Source organism: Prunus persica, chromosome G4, assembly GCF_000346465.2.
Source record: "Prunus persica cultivar Lovell chromosome G4, Prunus_persica_NCBIv2, whole genome shotgun sequence".
Lineage (NCBI taxonomy): Eukaryota > Viridiplantae > Streptophyta > Magnoliopsida > Rosales > Rosaceae > Prunus > Prunus persica.
This window is the reverse complement of record NC_034012.1, coordinates 19781876-19802950: the sequence shown is the minus strand read 5'-3', so window position 1 is coordinate 19802950 and position 21075 is coordinate 19781876. Positions and strand designations below refer to the sequence as shown.

Genomic DNA, 21075 nt, shown 5'->3' with positions numbered 1-21075 from the left:
CCCTCCCCTTCGTTTTTTTTCTCTCGCAGCCGCCACCCCCCAAGACCATCGTCGCAGCCACCCTCAACGACCGGCCTCTAGACCGGTCTTGTTCGAACCGTCACCTCCTCCTTTTCTAATCCCACCCAGTCTCCGCCACCGTCAGCCCCACCAGCCGTAAGAAAAATCGAGAAAATGGGCCAGTTTTTCTTAAAACTTCAAACCTCTCGTTCTTTCTCAATTCTCCACCAAATTTGACGAGTAAGGTATGGATTTCTACCTATTTTCTATGCTCTAGCTGATGGTTGGGTAGGATTTGATAAATTTATAGCGTAAAAGAGTTAATTTTGGATTTAGGGTTCGGTAGTTTTGGGATCACAATTCCGGCCACTTACGGTCACTTTTTGGGGTAGGCCCAAGAACAAAAGTGACTCCAAATAGAGTGTTATACCTAGGATAGGAGTCTTGAGCCATGAAGTTGAGATTTTTCGGTGAAGTGTTATCGCTTTGGACACCCACGCGCTGCCCGCGCATGTGGAGGCATGTGGGCACTGTAGCAAAGGTGCATTTTTTATCCCAATGTGATCTGCTGGTTTTCACGAGCGCGTAGGTGCTTTCAGATTCCAATTTGGTTGACGTTCGAACTCCGAACGAATCTGACATATTAGGAGTTATCCGAGTTCGACATGTTCGGACAGTTGGATCGACTCCATTCCAATATATGTTACCCTAGACATTCCTAGGAACGTGTAGGATTTCACGGATCATGAATCGGAGCCCCGGATGTTCCGATTCAATAACTTAAGGTTTGAGATTTTGCGATAACCGTCCGATCGTGAGTGATCTAACTGTCCGTTTCAGACCAAACTTGCAGGACATGTATCCTAGACCCTGTGAAACCTTTAGGACTTTCGGATTGTAAAACGGAGGTCATGGGTCCTGTGGGCCCGGTTGACCCGAATTGGGTAGTTGGACCTTAGAACATCTCATTCCTCGTACACTCACTAGAAACCTGGGAAACTAGGATTTTAATTCAAAGTTCTCATTCGAAACGCTTTGTATTAATCTCGTATTCGTATTCTGAAATAGGTACTCTGACCACGCATACGCTGTAAGAGGGACCCTCTCAGGGTCAAGCAGTGTGGGACTACCTGTGAGTGGACTTTGTTTTCAAATCTTATGCATGGTTTTATGATGGGAAATATTATGCATAATGTTTTAAATGGTATATTGGATATATTATTTATTCAATTGTTGAAATTGATATTTTTATTGATGCATTGGCAATATATTTTGGGTTTTGACATATTTGAGTATCTTGAGTATGTATATATGGATTTTGAGAATTTCTATATATGTTTTGGCTATGTGTGGGGTACTTGGGTTGTTGATGTGAGATGTTGGACAGTTGTGAGTATAGAATGTCAGTTTGGAGTGCTATAAACACTACCCTATGTACCTCCCCCGGATTTGGAACTTGGATATGGAAACTTGAGATACTTGGAAATATCGGAACCTGGGGCTTCCTTGACAAGATGTTGTTGTAGACCCTTGATTAGGTAGTCCGCGCACGTAGGATTGGTCACAGGCGTATAGTTTTGAGGGTCTTGGCTGTACGTGCTAGCTGAGAGTTAGTCCCCCAATTGGACGGCTCATTCCCTAGTCACATGGTGAATTGAGGACTCTTCATGAGGACTCTGCCATGGTGACTAGTCAAACAATCCCCCGGTTGGATTGTTTCCCTGGTACAACTAGGTGATTGTCATATTTATATTATATATATATCTCTTATATTATATATTTATATGTATATATATATGACTATTTCATTCGTTCTTGTTTTTCGGTGAGGATACTTCCTTGTTGGTCGTGCCAATGGTTACGCTTTCGAGAGTTTAGTTTTGGGACTTATAATATTTGAATGGTGGGTTTGTAAAGTGTTCTTTATGAATTTCAGACTTGGCATCTGGTGTTGTTTTAACTTGCTATGTATATACTTAATTATGATGGTTTTGGGATGCATTTGAATTTCTAGCATGGTTTTATAATCGGTGGGGTTATATTATATTGGTTTACACTGAACTGAACTTTATTTTTGTCCACTCACACTTTTCTGTTTTGCGCCCCCCAGTCAGTAGTTGATTGAGCTCCGCAGTAGAGCCGGATCGTGTGCTTACGAGTCTTGAGCCTTCATAGGATTCTTCCTTTCTTCATTTAATTCCCTTTGAACTTCGTTCTTGTTGTAATTGATTTCCTTAGATATGCTCTGTTATTGCCCGTAGTAGGGTTTGATTTATGAGGCCAAAGGCCTTTGTTGTAAACTGTTTATTCGCTTTAAAGCATGCTGCCAGTTGGGTTATTAAACTGTGAATTTTTGAACAGGTTGAATTTTGGGAAATGTTCAATTTACAGGGGAGACTCTGCCAAAATTTTTGGTAGAAAGTCTCGGTCTTTAGTAAGTGGGCCCGGCATTGGGGTGATGTCGGAATTAAAACGGGATTCGTCCCGGTTTTCAAGGAAATCCGGGTTGGGTCCTGTCTGGTATGGCACCGTATGAAGAATTTTATGGAAGGCCATGTAGATCACCTGTCTATTAGGCTGAGGTAGGTGATAATAAAGTAATGGGTACCGATGTAGTTCAAGAGACTACGGAGATGGTTTCTATCATCAAAGATAGAATTCGCACAACATAAAGCCATCAAAAGAGTTATGCATATAAGAAACGGTGGAGTGTGGAATTTGAAGTTGGTGACCATGTGTTTTTGAGAGTTTCACCAATGAAGGGAATGATAAGATTTGGTAAGAAGAAAGTTATCTCCCAGATTTGTTGGACCTTTTGTAATTCTAGATAAGGTTGGTGAGTTGGCATATCGGTTGGCATTTGTCAGGTGTCCATAATGTGTTTCACGTGTCAATGTTAAGGAAGTATGTTAAGGATGCTTCACACATAATTAATTACGGTACAATTGAAGTCAATGAAGATGTAACTCATGTAGAAACACCTCTACGCATCTTGGACAGGATGACTAAACAGCTTAGGACAACTCAAGTAGATTTGGTCAAAGTGTTATGGAGTCACCATGAGAAGGGTGATGTTTCTCGAGAATTGGAGTCTGAAATGAGGAAGAAGTATCCTCATCTCTTTGAGGAGGAGATGGGCTGAATTTCAGGATGAAATTCCTTTTAGAAGGGTAGAATGTAATGACCTCAAAAATAATATTTTGTTTTATTATTTTTGTGAAAAAAATCATATTAAGTTGTGTGGTTATTATGGGTAAATTTTGAAGTTGACTTGGTGTGAGAATATTGGATTTAAGAGTGTTTAATCTCAATTTGGACAAAAATACCTTTTTTATGATTTTTCAAAGGATGTTCAAGAAATTGAAGAGAGAAAATTATAGGACAAACTACATAAAACCCCCCAAACTATAGGGTCATTTTCAAGTTCATACCTAATTTTAAGGACATTTACGAGTACATACCCAACGTCACGAAAACCCTACCCTCTCTGTTAGCCAAACCGTTAGTGAATCTGTTAAACGCTAACATGGCAAATGTAAGACCCAATTTTTGATGATGTGGACTCCATGTGGGCAAAATATATAATAAACAATTTTATTTTTTAAATAATAAAAATAGAATTATATAAATAAATAAATAAATCAAAGTCATCTCCTCCCAATTATTTCGCTGAGCTTAATAACAATCGTAGTCCTCAACCCCCAAATCTAGGCAGTTCTAATAACAATCATAGATTCATAGTCCTCAACCCCCCAATTGTTTCGCCGAACCCAAACGCAAGGAAGCGGTTCATGACCAAGTTCAGCCAGGACCATAAGGACAAGATGTACCAAATTGCAAACAGGGTTGGGTGAAAGATGTAGAAGCGGGACGAGGAGATTGTGCATGAGTTTTGCAATGAGATTAATGTGGACAAAGTGGTTCTCAAGGTTTGGATGCACAACAATAAGAACACCTTTGCCAACAGAGACGTCATCAATGGCAGTGGCGGTAGTCTTAGAGATGGCATTGGCAGACCCAACATTCTGCTCGAGCAAGCTCACAACAATGGTGGCAGCAACAACCCATCACCATTTCTTCTGCCCTCATATTTGCAAACCCAGATTTGGAACCAAACTTAAAACATCAATTACAACAACCCATCACCATTTCATCTGCCAAATATAACACAATTCACATAGCCAAAACCCATAAAATTTAAAGATTGAATTTTTTTAAAGGAAAAAATTGATCTAATAATCCTTAATCTCCAGAAAAAAAATAAAAATTTATAACGCCGATAGATTTCTCATCACACCCAAATGCCGACGTCGTTGCGAACCCAACCCCCCGGTGAACCTTCGATCTACAAAACCAAGGTGGTTAGGCCGTCGTTGACCTCGAAAACTGAGCGACGTGTAGATCTCCTCGAATCGCCGATCTCACCATCGAAACGAGGGGGTCTAGATCTATTGGCTCCATGTTTGTCGCAGATCCCACATAGAGATGGAGAGAGACAGAGACATTCAGAGAGAGAGAGAGAGAGAGAGAGAGAGAGAGAGAGAAGGGAGGTGGCTAGGGCTCTGGTATACGATGGGGCTAGGAGTAGAGGGCTCTAGTATTGAATTTTTCATTTTTCTTTTCTTTTTGAAGTTTAACAATTTTAAATTATTAAAATTATTTCTAAATAATTGAGAATTGTTTATTATATATTTTGCCTATAAGGAAGTCCACATCATCAAAAATTGGGTCTCACATTTGCCACATCAATATTTAACAGATTCACTAATGATTTGGCTAACGGAGGGGGCTATTTGTAGGGTTTCTGTGATGTTGAGTATGTACTCGTAAATGTCCATAAAATTGGGTATTAACTTGAAGATGACCCTATAGTTTGGGGGGTTTTTTGTAGTTTGTCCAAAATTATAATTTTGGACTAGAAAAATGAAGCTTAATCTCACGAACATGTGGGCGCAAAAGGTTCTTGGATCGGAGTTATAACGAAGAATAAATTAAATTTCGAAGTTTTGAAATTTAATTGGAGGGCAAAACAATGAATAGTGTGCATTGTACGGTGCTATTCTTGGGTTACTATTTATAGGGGACTACAGTGCAAAAAAAATCAGATAATTGCACAGCAGGCCACCTGAATCAGAAACCCCAACCTGAATCGCGACCTGGCTGGAGGATTCGACCTGACCCGACTTTTCCTGCAATGGTAGGTGGCAATCTTGGTACTGTTGGAAAGCTCTTGGTTGTGCCGTTCCATTTTTGGGATCAATTGACGCTTTCAACCACCGTGTAAAGCCCAGCAACTCCGTGAAGCTTCGGATTCGAATTCGAAACTTCAATCGTGGTTTTGATCTCCTTCCGCATTGATTCAAGTATTTTCTCAAGTTTTAAGGTTGTTTATCTCGTCGAGTTCTTTAAGGAAGTGTAGTTTTGGACTGACGATTCTAAGATTTTTCCATTGCCGAAATAGTACCCGAACCACCACGCTTGTGGCGGTCGTGCTGTGATTGAGTTGTGAAGATAGTTTATAGTCCTCGTAGTCCTGAGCACGTTCGTGTGCTTGAAATTGCGAGATTCTGTCGTTTGATCAACAATCGAAGCCTCACAAATATGGACAGTTATATTGAAAATGATTGGACCGTTGGATCATGTTTGATTTTATATTTGTTGTAGATGGTGTTGTGAGGAGTTTGTAGATGCAGACGGATTGGTGATCGGACTTCCTGATCTTAAGTGGCTGTGTTTCAAAGTTAACGCTAGCAATCGTCATTCGATCATGCGATCTAGAATGATCTGACCGTTGGATCGGGCCCAAATTGATGCAGGATGACGTTGGGATTATATAGAGTCGGCCATTGGTGGGATTAGATTTGAAATCTGTGGTTGTGGTCCCGAGGTTGATTTTTGAAGTCGTCGGTGACTTTAGTGAGTCACAGAGGAGGTTCGTCTAGAACAATTTGTGCCTCGGTTTACATGCAAGTGCACGATAGTTGAGTTGAGTTGGGAGCTCAATCATTATTGAAGTTTTGGATTCTAAGTTGAGTTTCATACTTGCTTAGGTTTTGTTGGAGCCGAAGTTGCTCGTTGAGAATTGTGAGTATTGTTTTGTTGAGTTGATAAAGAGCGCAGCTTGGATGAGAGGTGAGTAAAACCATCCTAATCGTGAGTAAAATTACGAATTATTATTTATTATAACGTGACCTTGGATAATGTTAATGGCTATAATTAACATGCTGTTTCTGATTTTATAAAATGTTTTAATTGATTTAAAGCACATGAACTTGTTCGTCAACGGTTCATGAGGTAAGTGAAACCTATTTTGTTTTAAATTGATTCTTTTTATTGGAGATTTTGGTGTTGAACCATATAACATATGTTGTGGATGTGTGGTGGAAATTCATTCGTGAATAACCACATAAATATATATAATAAATATACATTGCTGTGATTGATGTATTTGACGATAAAACAATGTTTAATGTGAAATGATATTTTATATTGTTTTGGTGTTGGTGTTTTGGTATTAATAGATTTAGGAGAGAATACCTTGAATTCCTTCTGAGTTTGTCAGGTGGGCATTCTCGTGGCAAATAATGAGGGATAAATTACCCTAGGTATCCTACAAGGGGGTATCTGAGAGTAGGTTTCTCAACCAACTTGCTTCCTCACTAGCCATTGCTAGGGCTATCATCTCTGACTCCATTATGGATTGAGCCAGAATAGTCTGTTTCTTACACTTCCATGAAACTGCACCACCAACAATATTAAATATATATCCACTACTAGCCTTTGAATCATTTGACAGGGTATTCCAATCAGCATCACTATATCTTTCTAGGATAGCGGGAAACTTCTCATAGTGTAATCCAAGGTTCATAGTCCTTTTAAGGTACCGCATGACCCTCTCAATAGCATACCAATGCTCCAAACTAGGTCCACTTGTAAACCTACATAGTACTCCTACGACATAAGTTATATCAGGCCTAGTGCAATCAGTAGCATATCGAAGGCTACCAATGATGCTCGCATACTCAGTTTGTCTAACATTGTCACCAATTTTCTTAAACAAATTTACACTAGGATCATAAGGAGTACATGTTGGTTTACAGTCAAAGTAATTATACTTCTTAAGGATTTTTTCAATGTAATGAGATTGATCCAAAGAGAATCCTTTTTCAGACCTAGTTATCTTAATTCCAAGTATCACATTAGCATCACCTAAATCTTTCATATCAAAGTTCGCACATAACAAAGATTTGACACTATTCACAGCATGAATATTAGAGCCAAAAATAAGTAAGTCATCTACATAGAGACATATAACAGTGCAAACATTATTCTCATGCTTAAAATAAATACATTTGTCATTTTCATTTATTTGAAATCCATTTGAGATGACTATACTATCAAATTTTGCATGTCATTGCTTAGGTGCCTGTTTCAAACCATAAAGATATTTGTCTAATTTACAAACTTTATTTTCTTTTCCAGGAACAATAAAACCCTCAGGTTGGTCCATGTAAATTTCTTCCTCTAAATCACCATTCAAGAATGTTGTTTTAACATCCATTTGGTGCACAACAAGATCATGAATAGCAGCTAAAGCAAATGTTACACGAATAGAAGTTATCCTAGTGACAGGTGAATAAGTATCAAAGAAGTCCCCATTTTCCCTTTGCATATAACCCTTGGCTACAAGACGAGCCTTATATTTTTCAATTGAACCATCATGTTTTAATTTCTTTTTAAGAATCCACTTACAACCAGGTGGAAGATCTACAAGGTGCCATGTTTTATTGGACTCCAAGGAGTCCATTTCATCATTTATAACTTCCTGCCATAAATCTGCATCCAAAGAAGACAAAGCTTCTTGGAGAGTTGTGGGATCCTACTCTAAGGTAAATATATGAAAATCATATCCAAAGCCCTTTGCAGTTCGTGCTCTTTTACTCTTCCTTGGTTCTACATTAGGTTCAGAAAGCTATATACCTCTAGGTTGATAGAGATAGATTACTATATGTTGAACCCCCACTATTTCTCAATTTAAAAGGAAATTTATCTTCAAAAAAATTCAGCATCATTAGATTCAATTACAATATGGTTCTTTAAATTATAAAATCTATAGGCCTTACTATTAACAGTATACCCAAGAAAAACACATTCATATGCTCTACTGGCCAATTTTGATCTTTTTGAGTCAGGGATACACACGTAAGCCAAACAACTCCAAGTTCTAAAATACAATACATTAGGTTTATTTTTTTCAAAATTTTGTAAGGGGAAATTTTAGTTTTAGAGTTGGGAATTCTATTTAGCACATAACAAATAGTGAGTAGAATCTCCCTCCACCAAAAAGAAGCAGCTCCTGAACTAAGTAAAAATCAACAGTTAATTCAGCCAGTGTTCTATTTTTTTCTTTTAGCTTTACCATTCATTTCAGGAGAATAAGGGGCGGTTGTTTCATCAATAATACCAAGAGATTTATACAAATCAACAAAAACACCAGATTCATATTCTTGACCTATGTCACTGCGAAAGCTCTTAATTTAACTATTAAATTGATTTTCAATTTTAGTTTTGAAAATCTTAAACATGTCAATTGCTTCACTTTTATTTTTCATGAGATGAACAAAAGAATAATTAGAGCAATCATCAATAAAAGTGATAACGTATCATTTCCCATTTCTAGTTAACACTCCATCAAATTTGCAAATGTCAAAATGAATTAGATCAAGTGGTTCAGATACTCTACTGACAGATTTATGTGGGATTTTGGTAATTTTTGCTTGACTACAAAATTCACACTTCTCAAAATCATTCAGCGACATATCAGGAATAAATCCTAATTTACTCATATTTTTAACAAGCCTTTTTTTAACATGACAAAGTCTAACATGCCAAGTATTAAAAGAACACAACATATAAGCAGAAGAACTTTTATTAGCATCAACATTCAATTTGAATATCCCATCAGTAACATAGCCCTTACCAACAAACATATCATTTTTTGTAAGTGTATACAAGTCTGCTCCAATTATTTGAGTAAACCTAGCCTTGTTAAGAAGATAACCTAAGACCAAATTCTTCCTTATTTCTGGAGTGTGCAGAACATCTTTGAGGATGACAGTCTTTCACGAAGTAAACTTTAATTCTACTTCCCCAGTTCCAGCAACAATTGTTGCTTGAGAATCACCCAACAACACTTTCTTGTCATCAGTCATAGAATAGGTCTTGAAAAAGCCACATGCTCTGAGCCTTTCTTGTCAGCCAGCCTTATGCTATCTCTGAGCCTTTATTGACAGCCACATGCTCTTGATGAAGTTCCCAACCAAAGCTGGTGTGGGATATGTGAAAGGTGATTAACAAAAAGCCAGGGAGTGTTACGCCGTGGCGTCCAAGCAGAAAGGGAAGGAAAAGATGGAGATGTACATCATCGAGCGAGATGGGATAGACAGAGGGGTCAAGATCGACCCACGAGAACGTACAAGTAAAAAACAAGCAATGCCAGGAAGGGACTTAGTAGATAAACAACGTGAATTGGCTCAGCCACGCAATGCCTCATACCAATAACATGTAATTCACTACTACAACTCTCGTGTCAAACACCGAGCTTCCTAAGTTGGTGACCTAGTACTCCGCAAGGTCATGCTTGCTACTCACAAACCTGCAGATGGAAGCTTGGGATCGGCCTGGAAAGGGCCTTACCGTGTCATTGATATTGCACGCCCTGGCACCTATCGACTAAGGGATCTCAAGGGAGCAAGTTTGCCTCATTCTTGGAATGTCGGGCATTTAAAGAAGTATTTCTAGTGACTTCATCATCAACTACATGCTATCAGAGTTAAATCATCAATTTGAGATTTAGATTTTTCGTTTTTGTTTCTTTTCATTCGGTGTGGAACTATCCTGTTAGGATAGTTCATGAGGTAGTTTTTTAGTGTTTCAACTTAGTCAGCCACCATTTGAACTCGTTCTTGGTTTGTCTTCAATCTTCTAGTAGTGAATAAAATTTGGATTTCTTTTCCAACATATCGTCTCTCTAAGCCTTAACAAGGGAACTCAAAGCACCACATTCAAGTCAGGAAGGAATATTCAAGCTCCATAGATTTGCCGAGCTTAGATGGACGAAAGGTCCGACCTGCAATTTTTATCAAGCTCATGTGGACGAAAGGTCTGAGCTATTTTCTTTTTTATCGAGCTCACATAGACAAAAGGTCTAAGCTCAATTTTGGCCAAGCTCAGATGGACGAAAGGTCCGAGCTATAGTTTTTATCAAGCTCTAATGGACGAAAGGTCCGAGCTACATTTTTTATCAAGCTCTGGACAAAGAGTTCGAGCTACATCTTTTATCGAGCTCATATAGACAAAAGGTCTAAGCCCAATTTGTCCCAAGCTCATATGGATGAAAGGTCTGAGCTGCAATTTTTTATCAAGCTCATATGGACGAAAGGTCTGAGCTATATTTTTTATTGAGCTCACATAGACAAAAGGTCTAAGCTCAATTTTGGCCAAGCTCAGATGGATGAAAGGTCCGAGCTATAGTTTTTATCAAGCTCTGATGGACGAAAGGTCGAGCTACATTTTTTATCAAGCTCCGGACGAAGAGTCCGAGCTACATCTTTTATCGAGCTCATATAGACAAAAGGTCTAAGCCCAATTTGTCCCAAGCTCATATGGACGAAAGGTCCGAGCTATTTTTTTTTATTGAGCTCACATAGACGAAAGATCTAAGCTCAATTTTGGCCAAGCTCATATGGACGAAAGGTCATAGCTATAGTTTTTATCAAGCTCTGATAGACGAAAGGTCTGAGTTACATTTTTTTATCAAGCTTCGAACAAAGAGTCCAAGCTATATCTTTTATCGAGCTCACATAGACGAAAGGTCTAAGCTCAATTTTTGCCAAGCTCAAATGAACTAAAGGTTCGAGCTGCAATTTTTACAAAAGCTCATATGGACGAAAGGTCCGAGCTATATTCTTTATCAAGCTCACATAGACGAAAGATCTAAGCTCAATTTTGGCCAAGCTCATATGGACGAAAGGTCATAGCTATAGTTTTTATCAAGCTCTGATGGACGAAAGGTCTGAGTTACATTTTTTATCAAGCTTCGGACAAAGAGTCCAAGCTATATCTTTTATCGAGCTCATATAGACGAAAGGTCTAAGCTCAATTTTTGCCAAGCTCAAATGAACGAAAGGTTCGAGCTGCAATTTTTACAAAAGCTCATATGGACGAAAGGTCCGAGCTATATTCTTTATCAAGCTCACATAGACGAAAGATCTAAGCTCAATTTTGGCCAAGCTCATATGCACAAAAGGTCATAGCTATAGTTTTTATCAAGCTCTGATGGACGAAAGGTCTGAGTTACATTTTTTATCAAGCTTCGGACAAAGAGTCCAAGCTATATCTTTTATCGAGCTCACATAGACAAAAGGTCTAAGCTCAATTTTTGCCAAGCTCAAATGAACTAAAGGTTTGAGTTGCAATTTTTACAAAAGCTCATATGGACATACAGACGAAAGGTCTAAGCTCAATTTTTGGCCAAGCTTGGATCGACGAAAGGTCCGAGCTATACTTTTATCAAGCTTCGATAGACGAAAGCTCCGAGCTCAACCTTTTTCGAGATCATGCTCAGGTTGGCAAAGAGCCAACCTTAGCTCACCAAGCTCGTGGTCAAGTTGGCAAAGAACCCACCTTGTCATGCCAAGCTCATGGTCAGGTTAACAAAGAGCCGACCTCAACTCGCCAAGGTCATGGTTAGGTTGGTGAAGAGCCCACCTCGCTATGCCAAGCTCATGGTCAAGTTGGCGATGAACCCACCTCGTCATGCTAAGCTCATGGTCAGGTTGGCAAGGAGCCGACCTCAACTAGCCAAGTTCATGGTCAGGTTGGCGAAGAACCCACCTCGCCATGCCAAGCTCATGGTTAGGTTGGCAAAGAACCCACCTCGTCATGCCAGGCTCATGGTCAGGTTGGCAAAGGACCGACCTCAACTCGCCAAGCTCATGGTCAGGTTGGCAAAGAACCGACCTCAAATCACCAAGCTCATGGTCAAGTTGGCAAGAAAACCAACCGCAAATTGCCAAGCTCAGCCTCATGTTGGTGTAGATCTGACCTCATGATATGACGAGCTTAGCCTTAAGTTGGCAAAGGTTCGACCTAGGGACTCGTCGACCTCAATTGAGCTTCCTTCTTTAATACCATCATGATACGTGGCATCTATACCATTAGTAGATTTACACATGGCCAAATTATCAAAGTGCAACTCCCCACACAAAACTCTCTTGTCTGGGGACTTGGGGGATTTCTGTTTGTGAGGTAAAATACCTCTAGGCCGAGCTAGGCTAGAGCACAATGTTAGTGGTCGAGTTGGGCCAGAGCACGGTGTTAGTGGTCTAGTTGGGCAAGACCACGGTGATAGTGGTCGAGCTAGGCCAGAGCACGGTATTAGTGGTCGAGCTGGGCCAGACCACGGTGTTAGTGGTCTGGCTGGGCTTGACCTTGGTCGCCATATATTTTTACGCCCTAACTCGTGTGGGCTTGTGGGCCCATTGGTCCATAAGCTCAGGCCAAGTGTGTATGAGGTTGATTTATGTGGTGTTCACTTAAAGGAATTCTAGTCCTAAATAAGTTGGGATGTTTAGGGATCACTAAGACTCCCATCTAAATGGAGTCCTAGTCCGAGGAGGGTTAGGTTGTACCAGAGTGCTAGTTCGAGGAGAGCTAGTTTGCTCTAGAGTTCCACTTCGAGAAGGATTAGGTCGTCTGGGATGATATTAGAGGCTAAGACCATCCTCCGTGAAAGGTATGCAATTCTAAGCACTAGAACCTATTGTGCAATTTTACTCTCAAACACTCGACTAACTTAAGCATCGGAGGGTCCTTGGCCGGCACCACACCGGTGTCACCCACTGAAGCTATCTTGTTTTACAGGTTCTGGAGGACAACTTGGTTGGTCACGCTGACCTAGTCCAGAAGAATTGCCCGACCTCGATCTCGAAGAGGTTATCTTCTGTTGAACCAAATTTAGGCATCAACAACGAGTAATCAAGCTTTCCAAGGAAAATTCTTTGGTCTTGTGACGCAGAGCATTCTTGAAATCTTTCTAGCTGGGAGGCAGCTTATCAATGATAACAGCCACCTGAAATTGTTCATCTAAATTTATGACTTCAATAATAATTTCATGTGCAATTTTCTGTAGTTCATGAGGTTGTGCTTCTACTGAGTTTTCATCCACCATTTAAAACTTCAAATAGCGACTGACAGCAAATTTCTTTGCACCAGATTCTTTTGTATCATATTTTTTCTGAAGCGCATCCCACAATTCTTTAGCAGTATCATAAGAAGAATAATAATCATAAAGATCATTAGATAAACCATTCAAAATATAGTTCTTGCACAAGAAATCATTTTCAGTCCATGTCTGCAAGGCCCAAGTTTGTTCAGGAGTGGGATTATCAAAGGCATATGGTTTAACAGATGTGCAGACAAAAGCTAATTTTTTCGTTGTAAGGTAAAACAACATCTTTTGCCTCCATCGTTTAAAATGAAGACCCTCAAATTTGGAAGGTTTGTTTAGGTCAGGGGTGATTGAATTGTTTACAGCTTCCATGGCAGATGAATCGTCTTAAAATTGTTGAAGTAGAGAAAATTAAAAGAACAATGTTACCCGGAAAAATTCGTTGTGAAGCTGTGAACGATTCTTGGAATGAGTTGCGTACTAAGTCGCTCTCTTTAAGACATTTCGCGGCTCTGCACAATTTGTGCAAGCAGTTCAGAAAAGGCTACTACGTCCCCAGGATAAAACAGCCCCAGAATCTCCTCTGTCTAGGTTATTCTTTGTACTGAGGAAGGACCCGAATACAAACACCTTTCTATGTTGCTCAGAAAGCTTAGTTTAGTAAAAATGAGAAAGATATGAAGAGAAAGAAGGCAGCAACTATGGTCTGTGTCTGTTTCTCTCCTAACTATAGCAGATGTATATATATGATATACCACAAAAGAGACGTTAGTGGGCTTTAAAGACATTAGATGCATCAGTTGAGAAAATCAGCCATATTAATAGAAAATAACTCCTATTAATAAATGTAATTTAAGGCAATTATTGAATTATATATATTTTTAAATAAACATACCAATTTCAACACCATATAATCAATTTGGAGGCACTTCGCATGATCATACAATCATGGTTCGTTTGATAACCATTTCAATTTTTATTTTTATTTTCACTTTTTGTTTCTCCTCTCTCCCATCCTCCCTCAACTTTGGAGGTTCTAATTTCTTTTTCTTCTTTTTGCCTTCTATATTTGGATTTTCCCACTTTTTCACTTCGGATCTTTTGCCCTAATATTAATCTTACTATGTAAATCCTTTCAAATTCTCCCTATGCTTTTGTGGATGTTTACTAGGGAATATTTGCAAAGAGTTATTTTCTTTTTTGGGATGATTATATGTTTTTTTTTCTTTGAGTTCATTGCTACTTGGTGCCTAACATTTTTTCCACATATGAGTGTTGATCATTTTAATTTTAGTGCATGTGATTTAGAAAAACAAATATGGGCTTGTGTTGACTTCAAGGTTGTATTAGTTATCCAAACAACCCAGTGTTAGCTTTTTGATGGATTAATTAGTAAGCCAGTATGGTGTAACTCAGTGGGTTGAGCCTTTTAACCTTTATCCATACAAGGACGGGAACCATTAATTTATCAGCAGGTGGGCTAGCTAAAGTTATTAGCTTAAAATCCAATTATCATTTTTTTTTAACTTACAATTTATGTAGGCTTTATATAAATAGAAGTATACATTAGTATAAACCACACTAGTTATAAACACAAGAAAAAAAAAATGGAATTAGAGCCATATTATTCATGAAAGGAAGAATTTCATTTAGACAAAAAGGTTATCTTTTGGAGACAAATCAATGAAAAAATATATAATTGGAGAGTTAGAGCTAAGGACTTTATCCTTATTATGGGTTATTGGTGTTGGGACAGCCTTTGATACCATATACAAACATGAAAAACCTCTGACCATGCATATTGGTGTTACCACTATATGAAATTGTGTATTTTTATTTATTTTTAAGTTAAGATACTGACTTATATAAATTTGATTTTTTTTATAACTGAGCTACAACCCACCGGAGCCCACATAGTGGTTCTACCCATGTGACCCATGTGGGCAAAGGTTAGAAATTGTGCTTCATCTCCCTTCAATTGGGCAAAGTTTCCAAAAAGAATCTCCCTTTGACTTCAAGGTTATATCAATTATCCATACAATCAGGGATTACTTCTTGATGGATTAATTTTATTAATTTGGTTTTGGCTTATTTTTCAGTCTTTAGAACCAAAAAAAAAAACACGTACGAATTTGAATATTTGTTGTTAAGATTCTTGGGTTTGCTTTCGCAAGTGCAAGATACCTTTTCATTTATTTTATAATTTATTACCATCGTAATTTTCTTTTACTTTTGTTTTGGATTGTAACTGGAGAGATTTCAATATTCGGCATATCTTTCATGAAGTAAAAATATGGTGATAGACTCCTTGGCAAATCATGGACATATTCTAGATAATCCTTCTATTTGGTTTTCTAATTTACAATTACCTTTTTCTATCTCTTTCAAAGTCTTGTGTGATTGTCAGAATCTTGGGTTCCTTAGAGAGGAATTGTGTTGTAAGTTGTTTTTGTCTTCCAAAAAGAGTCTTCAATATCGAAAAAATTGTAAAAGAAAATTACAATGGCGAAAAAGAAACTATAAAAGAAAATTAGAATTGTAACAGAACTATGAAATAAAAATATAAATTCATTAAATAATCACAAAATAAACGAATTCGTCCAGGAGAGCAAAGAAAAAGCACACATAGAAATTTAAAAAATAACCAGAAAAAGAAATATAATAAAATAAAGACAATTTTCTTTACCTCCAGTGAAGATGAAGATGGAACTGAACAACAATGGAAATCAAATTAAACCCTAGAAATTAAAGCAAAAGGGGAAGAATACAAAATGAAAAACTATAAGAAACAAAACCTAGACTAAATTACATGGCTCATGCGATTCCGAGAAAATGGAAGAATTAAACCAAACAACAAGAACAATGACTGTTGGCCGACAAAAATAAAACCATGACCAATGACTGAAGAAAGAGTGACAAGAAATGAAAGAAGCCCAGCAAGTGGAAGAAGAAAGTAGAGAAGAAGGAAGTGCACACATAAAAAGAGGACATTTTGTGAAAATTGTCAATAAATAGGGGCACGTTGGATACTTGGTAAAAATTCATTGATGCTCTCACAGGTTCCAAACTGATTCTCAGGAACGCAGAAATAAAAAGCACATTCGCCCCTGCTTCTCCAAACTGCTATTGCTGGCAGGAATTTTCACAAAAAATCAGAAATCCCTCCTTGTAACAAACAGGTGGACACACAAAACTGTCAAAGAACGTCACTTTCACAAAACTAATCAAATACCAAAGAGGCACGAACCCTAGTCATCTTACTAAAGATAAAAGAAGGAAAAGCTTGTTCATTACTTACTTACAGATAATAACACCAGCCAATTGGAAAAGCTGGGGTAACTAAAAAGAATGCTAATGCATTATACAAAAGCCGACAGTCTCAATTAAAAAAATTATATACATAAAAGCCTAATAACACTCAACATTGCTATTTTCCCCCTGGCACAGAAAAGCTTTAGTAGAGATCAAAAATTTGAAAGGGGGCATCTGTTGCAATGGGCACTAGTTGAGTATTGTAGGTTACTACTTCCCAAAGCTCATGATCCTTTTTAAGTTTTCTGAAAATTCCAACCTCTCCATCTTACATTGCTTAGCCATCCAAATTGAATCAAGGGTTGTCCTGCTTGCAGTTTCAAAAGGTGAGTTCTGTAAGGGATAAGTAAATTCCTGAGACCTGCCATTCATGTTGGCACGACAATCAGAATAAATACCAGGGAACAATTTTCATCAACACTAAAAAGAACAGGACCTCCACCAACCAACTCGAGAAGTAAAACACTACAAAAGTACCAGTTGCAGTTTCCATATAAAATTTAATTTATGAGAAATATATACCATGCAAAATATGAAATTTTGAAGTGTTAATGCTATTCACACCTGTGATGCACATTGTCTTATAAAGGTGAGCAATGCTAGCGTCCCCTTTGGTAGCCATATTTGGCCTCTCAAGGCACTCCAGAAAAGCTAAATCAGCCTTCAGCAAATCAGCCTGATCATGACTGTCATAACCTATGTCATGACAGTAGCAACAAAAGTCCAACCAATCAATTGGCCGCTTGTCCCAAAGAGGAGATCCTCCATCCTTCCCACTTGACCAATTTGGCCCACAATAATGCCCATATCTTGGGAATAGCTGAGAAAGAAAACCTCTTACGCCAGTATGCCATGGGACCCTAGAAACATATGGCCTAAAGCGCAAAAAGTTATTGAAATCACCATTCTCAAACACCCCACGAGGTTGTGCACGCCTTCTCAAACCGCGGTTAATAGTGGATGGAGTTCGAATCTTATCTTTAGAATTCACTGACACCCAAGGAACAAAGGACAGAAGGGGCCAACCCAACAACTTGATACCAAAACTACCCTTCTGCTGAGGTTGTTCAAGAAGGGAAGTTGTTGGTAGAGCTGGTTCCAAATCATTGTTTGATTGGGCCCTAAACCAAGGGATATTACCAAGAAACCCAAAGTTCATTTTGGTCACCTTTGCAGCATATGTTCAATTGGAGCTGTCAATCAATCTGCAGAGCACTGTAACAATAAACCCATACATCTGGATTGTCTCTACACAAACACAATTCAAGCATACTGAACCATTTCAGGACTTTTTGCCTAAACATAAATGGAATGACTATAACCCAAATTCATAATCAACCTATAAAACATCTACAATAAGAAGTAGAATATGTAGGGGCAAAAGTCTATCAATGAAGCAGAAAAACAATCAAAACAAGAATAAATTGCTTCAATAGAAAGTGAGGGAAAATATAAACAGAACGGCAAGGATTTTGAGCCATTTCGAGCCCGTATAGCGAAACGAAAAAAAAATCATTAAACTAGGCCAATTGAGTAGGATAAGTCACAAGAAGTCATAATGGAATAGTCATGCCTTAAAATCCCAAAAGAGAAGATGAACTAAGTAGAAAACTTTGATGCATACACCCATGAATAAAGCCATGGAAAAAAAAATTCAATCAATGAAGGAGAAAATAGTGGAAAGAGTCCTCAGATGGCAGTAAATTTTAGATCATTGTACAACTTGCAAGGATACACCATCTAGAACAAAACAAAATTTAAAAGCATAGTGATCACGTACAAAAAGAATAAATCTCTACTGTAAAACCAAATATCTTCCAAACCCAATAATACCATTAACAGTTTCTAATACTCCTCTGTAAAAATTCTAATCCATTCAACCAAAATGATGACTATTAAAGAGCTCAACCACATTGTCACCATGTTCTTTCTAACCATGGGAAAAGATTTCTCACTCATAAAACTGTTGCTTCTTGTCATAGCATTAGCACAGGTCACAAAACCGTTCCGCATATGTATTACTCGTACAAATGGATGAAAAGATTAAGCATTCCAACTCTATTCTTAAAATAGAAGCTAGGAATTAGGATATGAAACAATAATTGCATACGACCACCTAATATTCATCAACAATTCAGAAATAAAAACCCAAATTCCATAATGCTTTAAGCATGCAGGATATTACATACATAAAGATAAAAACCCATGTTTGATTTCTGGAAGATTTTGGGAGAAAAAATAAAAACAAAACAAAACAAGAAAAAACCTAGAAAACAACGGCTTCCAAAACCAATAGCTGCGTATCTCACCTTTCCAATTTATATTTCTATTTACTCTTCCTTTCCTGAACGTAGAACAAAAAAAGAATGGAGAAAGAAAAATTGCCGGATATAATAAAAGAAGAGAACAATCAATTAAAAAAGAACAAAGAAAGAAGTACGAATAACAACATATCCGCTAAATCAAAATAGCATACCTAATCAAACAGCTCTACAATTTCCCCACACTAAACAAGAAAAAAAATTATTAAACTAAACAAAATCAAGGAAAGATAAAAGAAGGGGGAAAAAAACGCACCTATGTAAACTGGATCAACGCAGAGATTTGTCGGATTAGAACATCGGATTGCGAGTTTGAAATTTCAGAAAGAGAAAAGAAAGTCTTCGTGTTTAGGGTTTGGTTAGAGAGAGAAGAGGAAAGAGAAAAAGAGAGACAGAGAGAGAACGGGGTGGTTTGGTTTCTTTTGGTTTTGTAGTTTTTGGGTCCAAACGGGATAAAGGTTAGGGAGACAATTTCTTATGGCTGAGCTGACTCGGGAAATTACTTGACCACCTGTTTTTTTTCTTTGTTCTTTTTTATTTTAAAATTTCTTAGTAATATATAGGGAGATGTTATAAAATAACGGGATTATACGAGAAGATTGAACTGCACGTAAAGTAGATGAGACACAGTATTTAACGAGGTTCGGCTATGCCTACGTCCTCGGAGAGCAACAGCAGTAACTTTTCCACTATGTAAAATAATAGGGCTACAACTTTAGTGTTTACAATATATGTGGCTCACTGATTTTTCTCTCTTGGAGAATTTCTCTCTGCTTTTTTTTTTTCTCTCCACTCACTCACCCTCTTTCTTCCTTCTCTTCTATCTCTCTGGGCTCTCTATCTTCCTTCTCTGATCGTAGTGTCGATCATTTGCATAAGAGAGAAACTTTTTATAGGTAAAGGTGAATGACACCCATGAATGTGCAATAAACTCATGCACCAAAGTCTACAAACAAATATTAAGTGGGCTCCACTACTTTATACTTTACAACACTCCCCCTTGGAGACCACAAATAATATGTTAGTTGCTTCATCAGATTTTGCTTGGAGAAAAACCCAGTGAAGTATAGAGTTGAAGGAGGGAAGATGAGTACATCAATCGGTGTAGCATACTTCTGGATGCTCCCCTTGATGGATGCCTCCCCCTGAAATCTTCATGACTAGCTTTTGGAGGGAAAATCTTTCGGATTGAGTGAATGATGTAGCCACCAACAATTCATGTAGTAAATATATTTCCAGTGAGCTATCTCTATGTAAATCATAGAAATTTTTAGATTCCGCATATCTAACAACACTTGGGCTATTTGTAAGTTTACTTGAAAAGAATATGCCCGTATATGGTTTTATGCAGAGATAGCATCAAATATGTCTTACATCAACCTAATGTGGTGATGAGGAGCTGAGATTTATCTAAAAAATACAATGTCTGGTCCAGTATAAGCAAAAATCTCATTGAAATAATGCTCAATCTTCAAGCCGAGACAAATATTTCTTCAGGAGTTTTAATATGTTGCAAACATATTAATGTACTCACTAAGGCAATTTATACATATTAGTATTGAGTACAGATTTTGTGCTTCAGGCACATGTCTACAGACTTGCTTCATGCAATTTCAATCCTTCAATGATTTTATTTAAGGGATTATACTTTATGACACATTATATAGCTTTAACCCAGCTATTTATACATCTTTTAGGGAATCGTTTCTGGCAATATGCTCCATGCATTTAATAACCCTTAAAGATAACATGTTGATCTCCGTAAATGTGCAGTTATAACCCTTAAAGATAACATGTTGGTCTCCGTAAATGTGCAGCAAGGGGGCACAATTGAATCTGTAAATATGGAGAAACCCAACATTCCTTGTTTCTACCAGAAACATTGTGTCATACAAAGATGGTATATTCCCTTTTATTCCAAACACCCAAGTATAACTTTCAGTATTAACATCTTTTGGGGTTCGTACTATGGGTTTGTTCTTTCACGTTCATTCTCATATGTAATGGAATTGCCTCTTTCCATTTTGGCTAATGATATTGTCGACATTTAATAATAGAACGTGGTTCCAATCAATACAGCCCACTGATGATTTGAGTAGCTACTCCAAAAATAAAAAAATTTTCATTCATCAATTCGTGATACCATCATTCTCATGTGCATGCACATGCATCAATTATAAGCATTTCTTTGCTTTTGGATACCCAAGCCAC

The 21075-nt window shown here is 37.8% G+C and overlaps 1 protein-coding gene across 2 annotated transcripts; it reads right to left on the bottom strand.

Moving 5' to 3' along the window:
- On the bottom strand, window positions 16426-19347 carry LOC18779149. Of its 2 annotated transcripts, none has more exons than XM_020562111.1 (3): window positions 19121-19347; window positions 17108-17748; window positions 16426-16904 (listed from the first exon to the last, which is right to left on the bottom strand). In XM_020562111.1, the coding sequence occupies exons 2-3, from the start codon at window positions 17700-17702 to the stop codon at window positions 16780-16782; spliced, it is 720 nt and encodes a 239-aa protein (XP_020417700.1). In that variant the 5' UTR covers window positions 17703-17748; window positions 19121-19347; the 3' UTR covers window positions 16426-16779. The 2 variants fall into 2 exon arrangements, with proteins under 2 accessions (XP_020417700.1, XP_007211936.1); XM_007211874.2 differs by having other exon boundaries at window positions 17108-17791; window positions 19121-19346.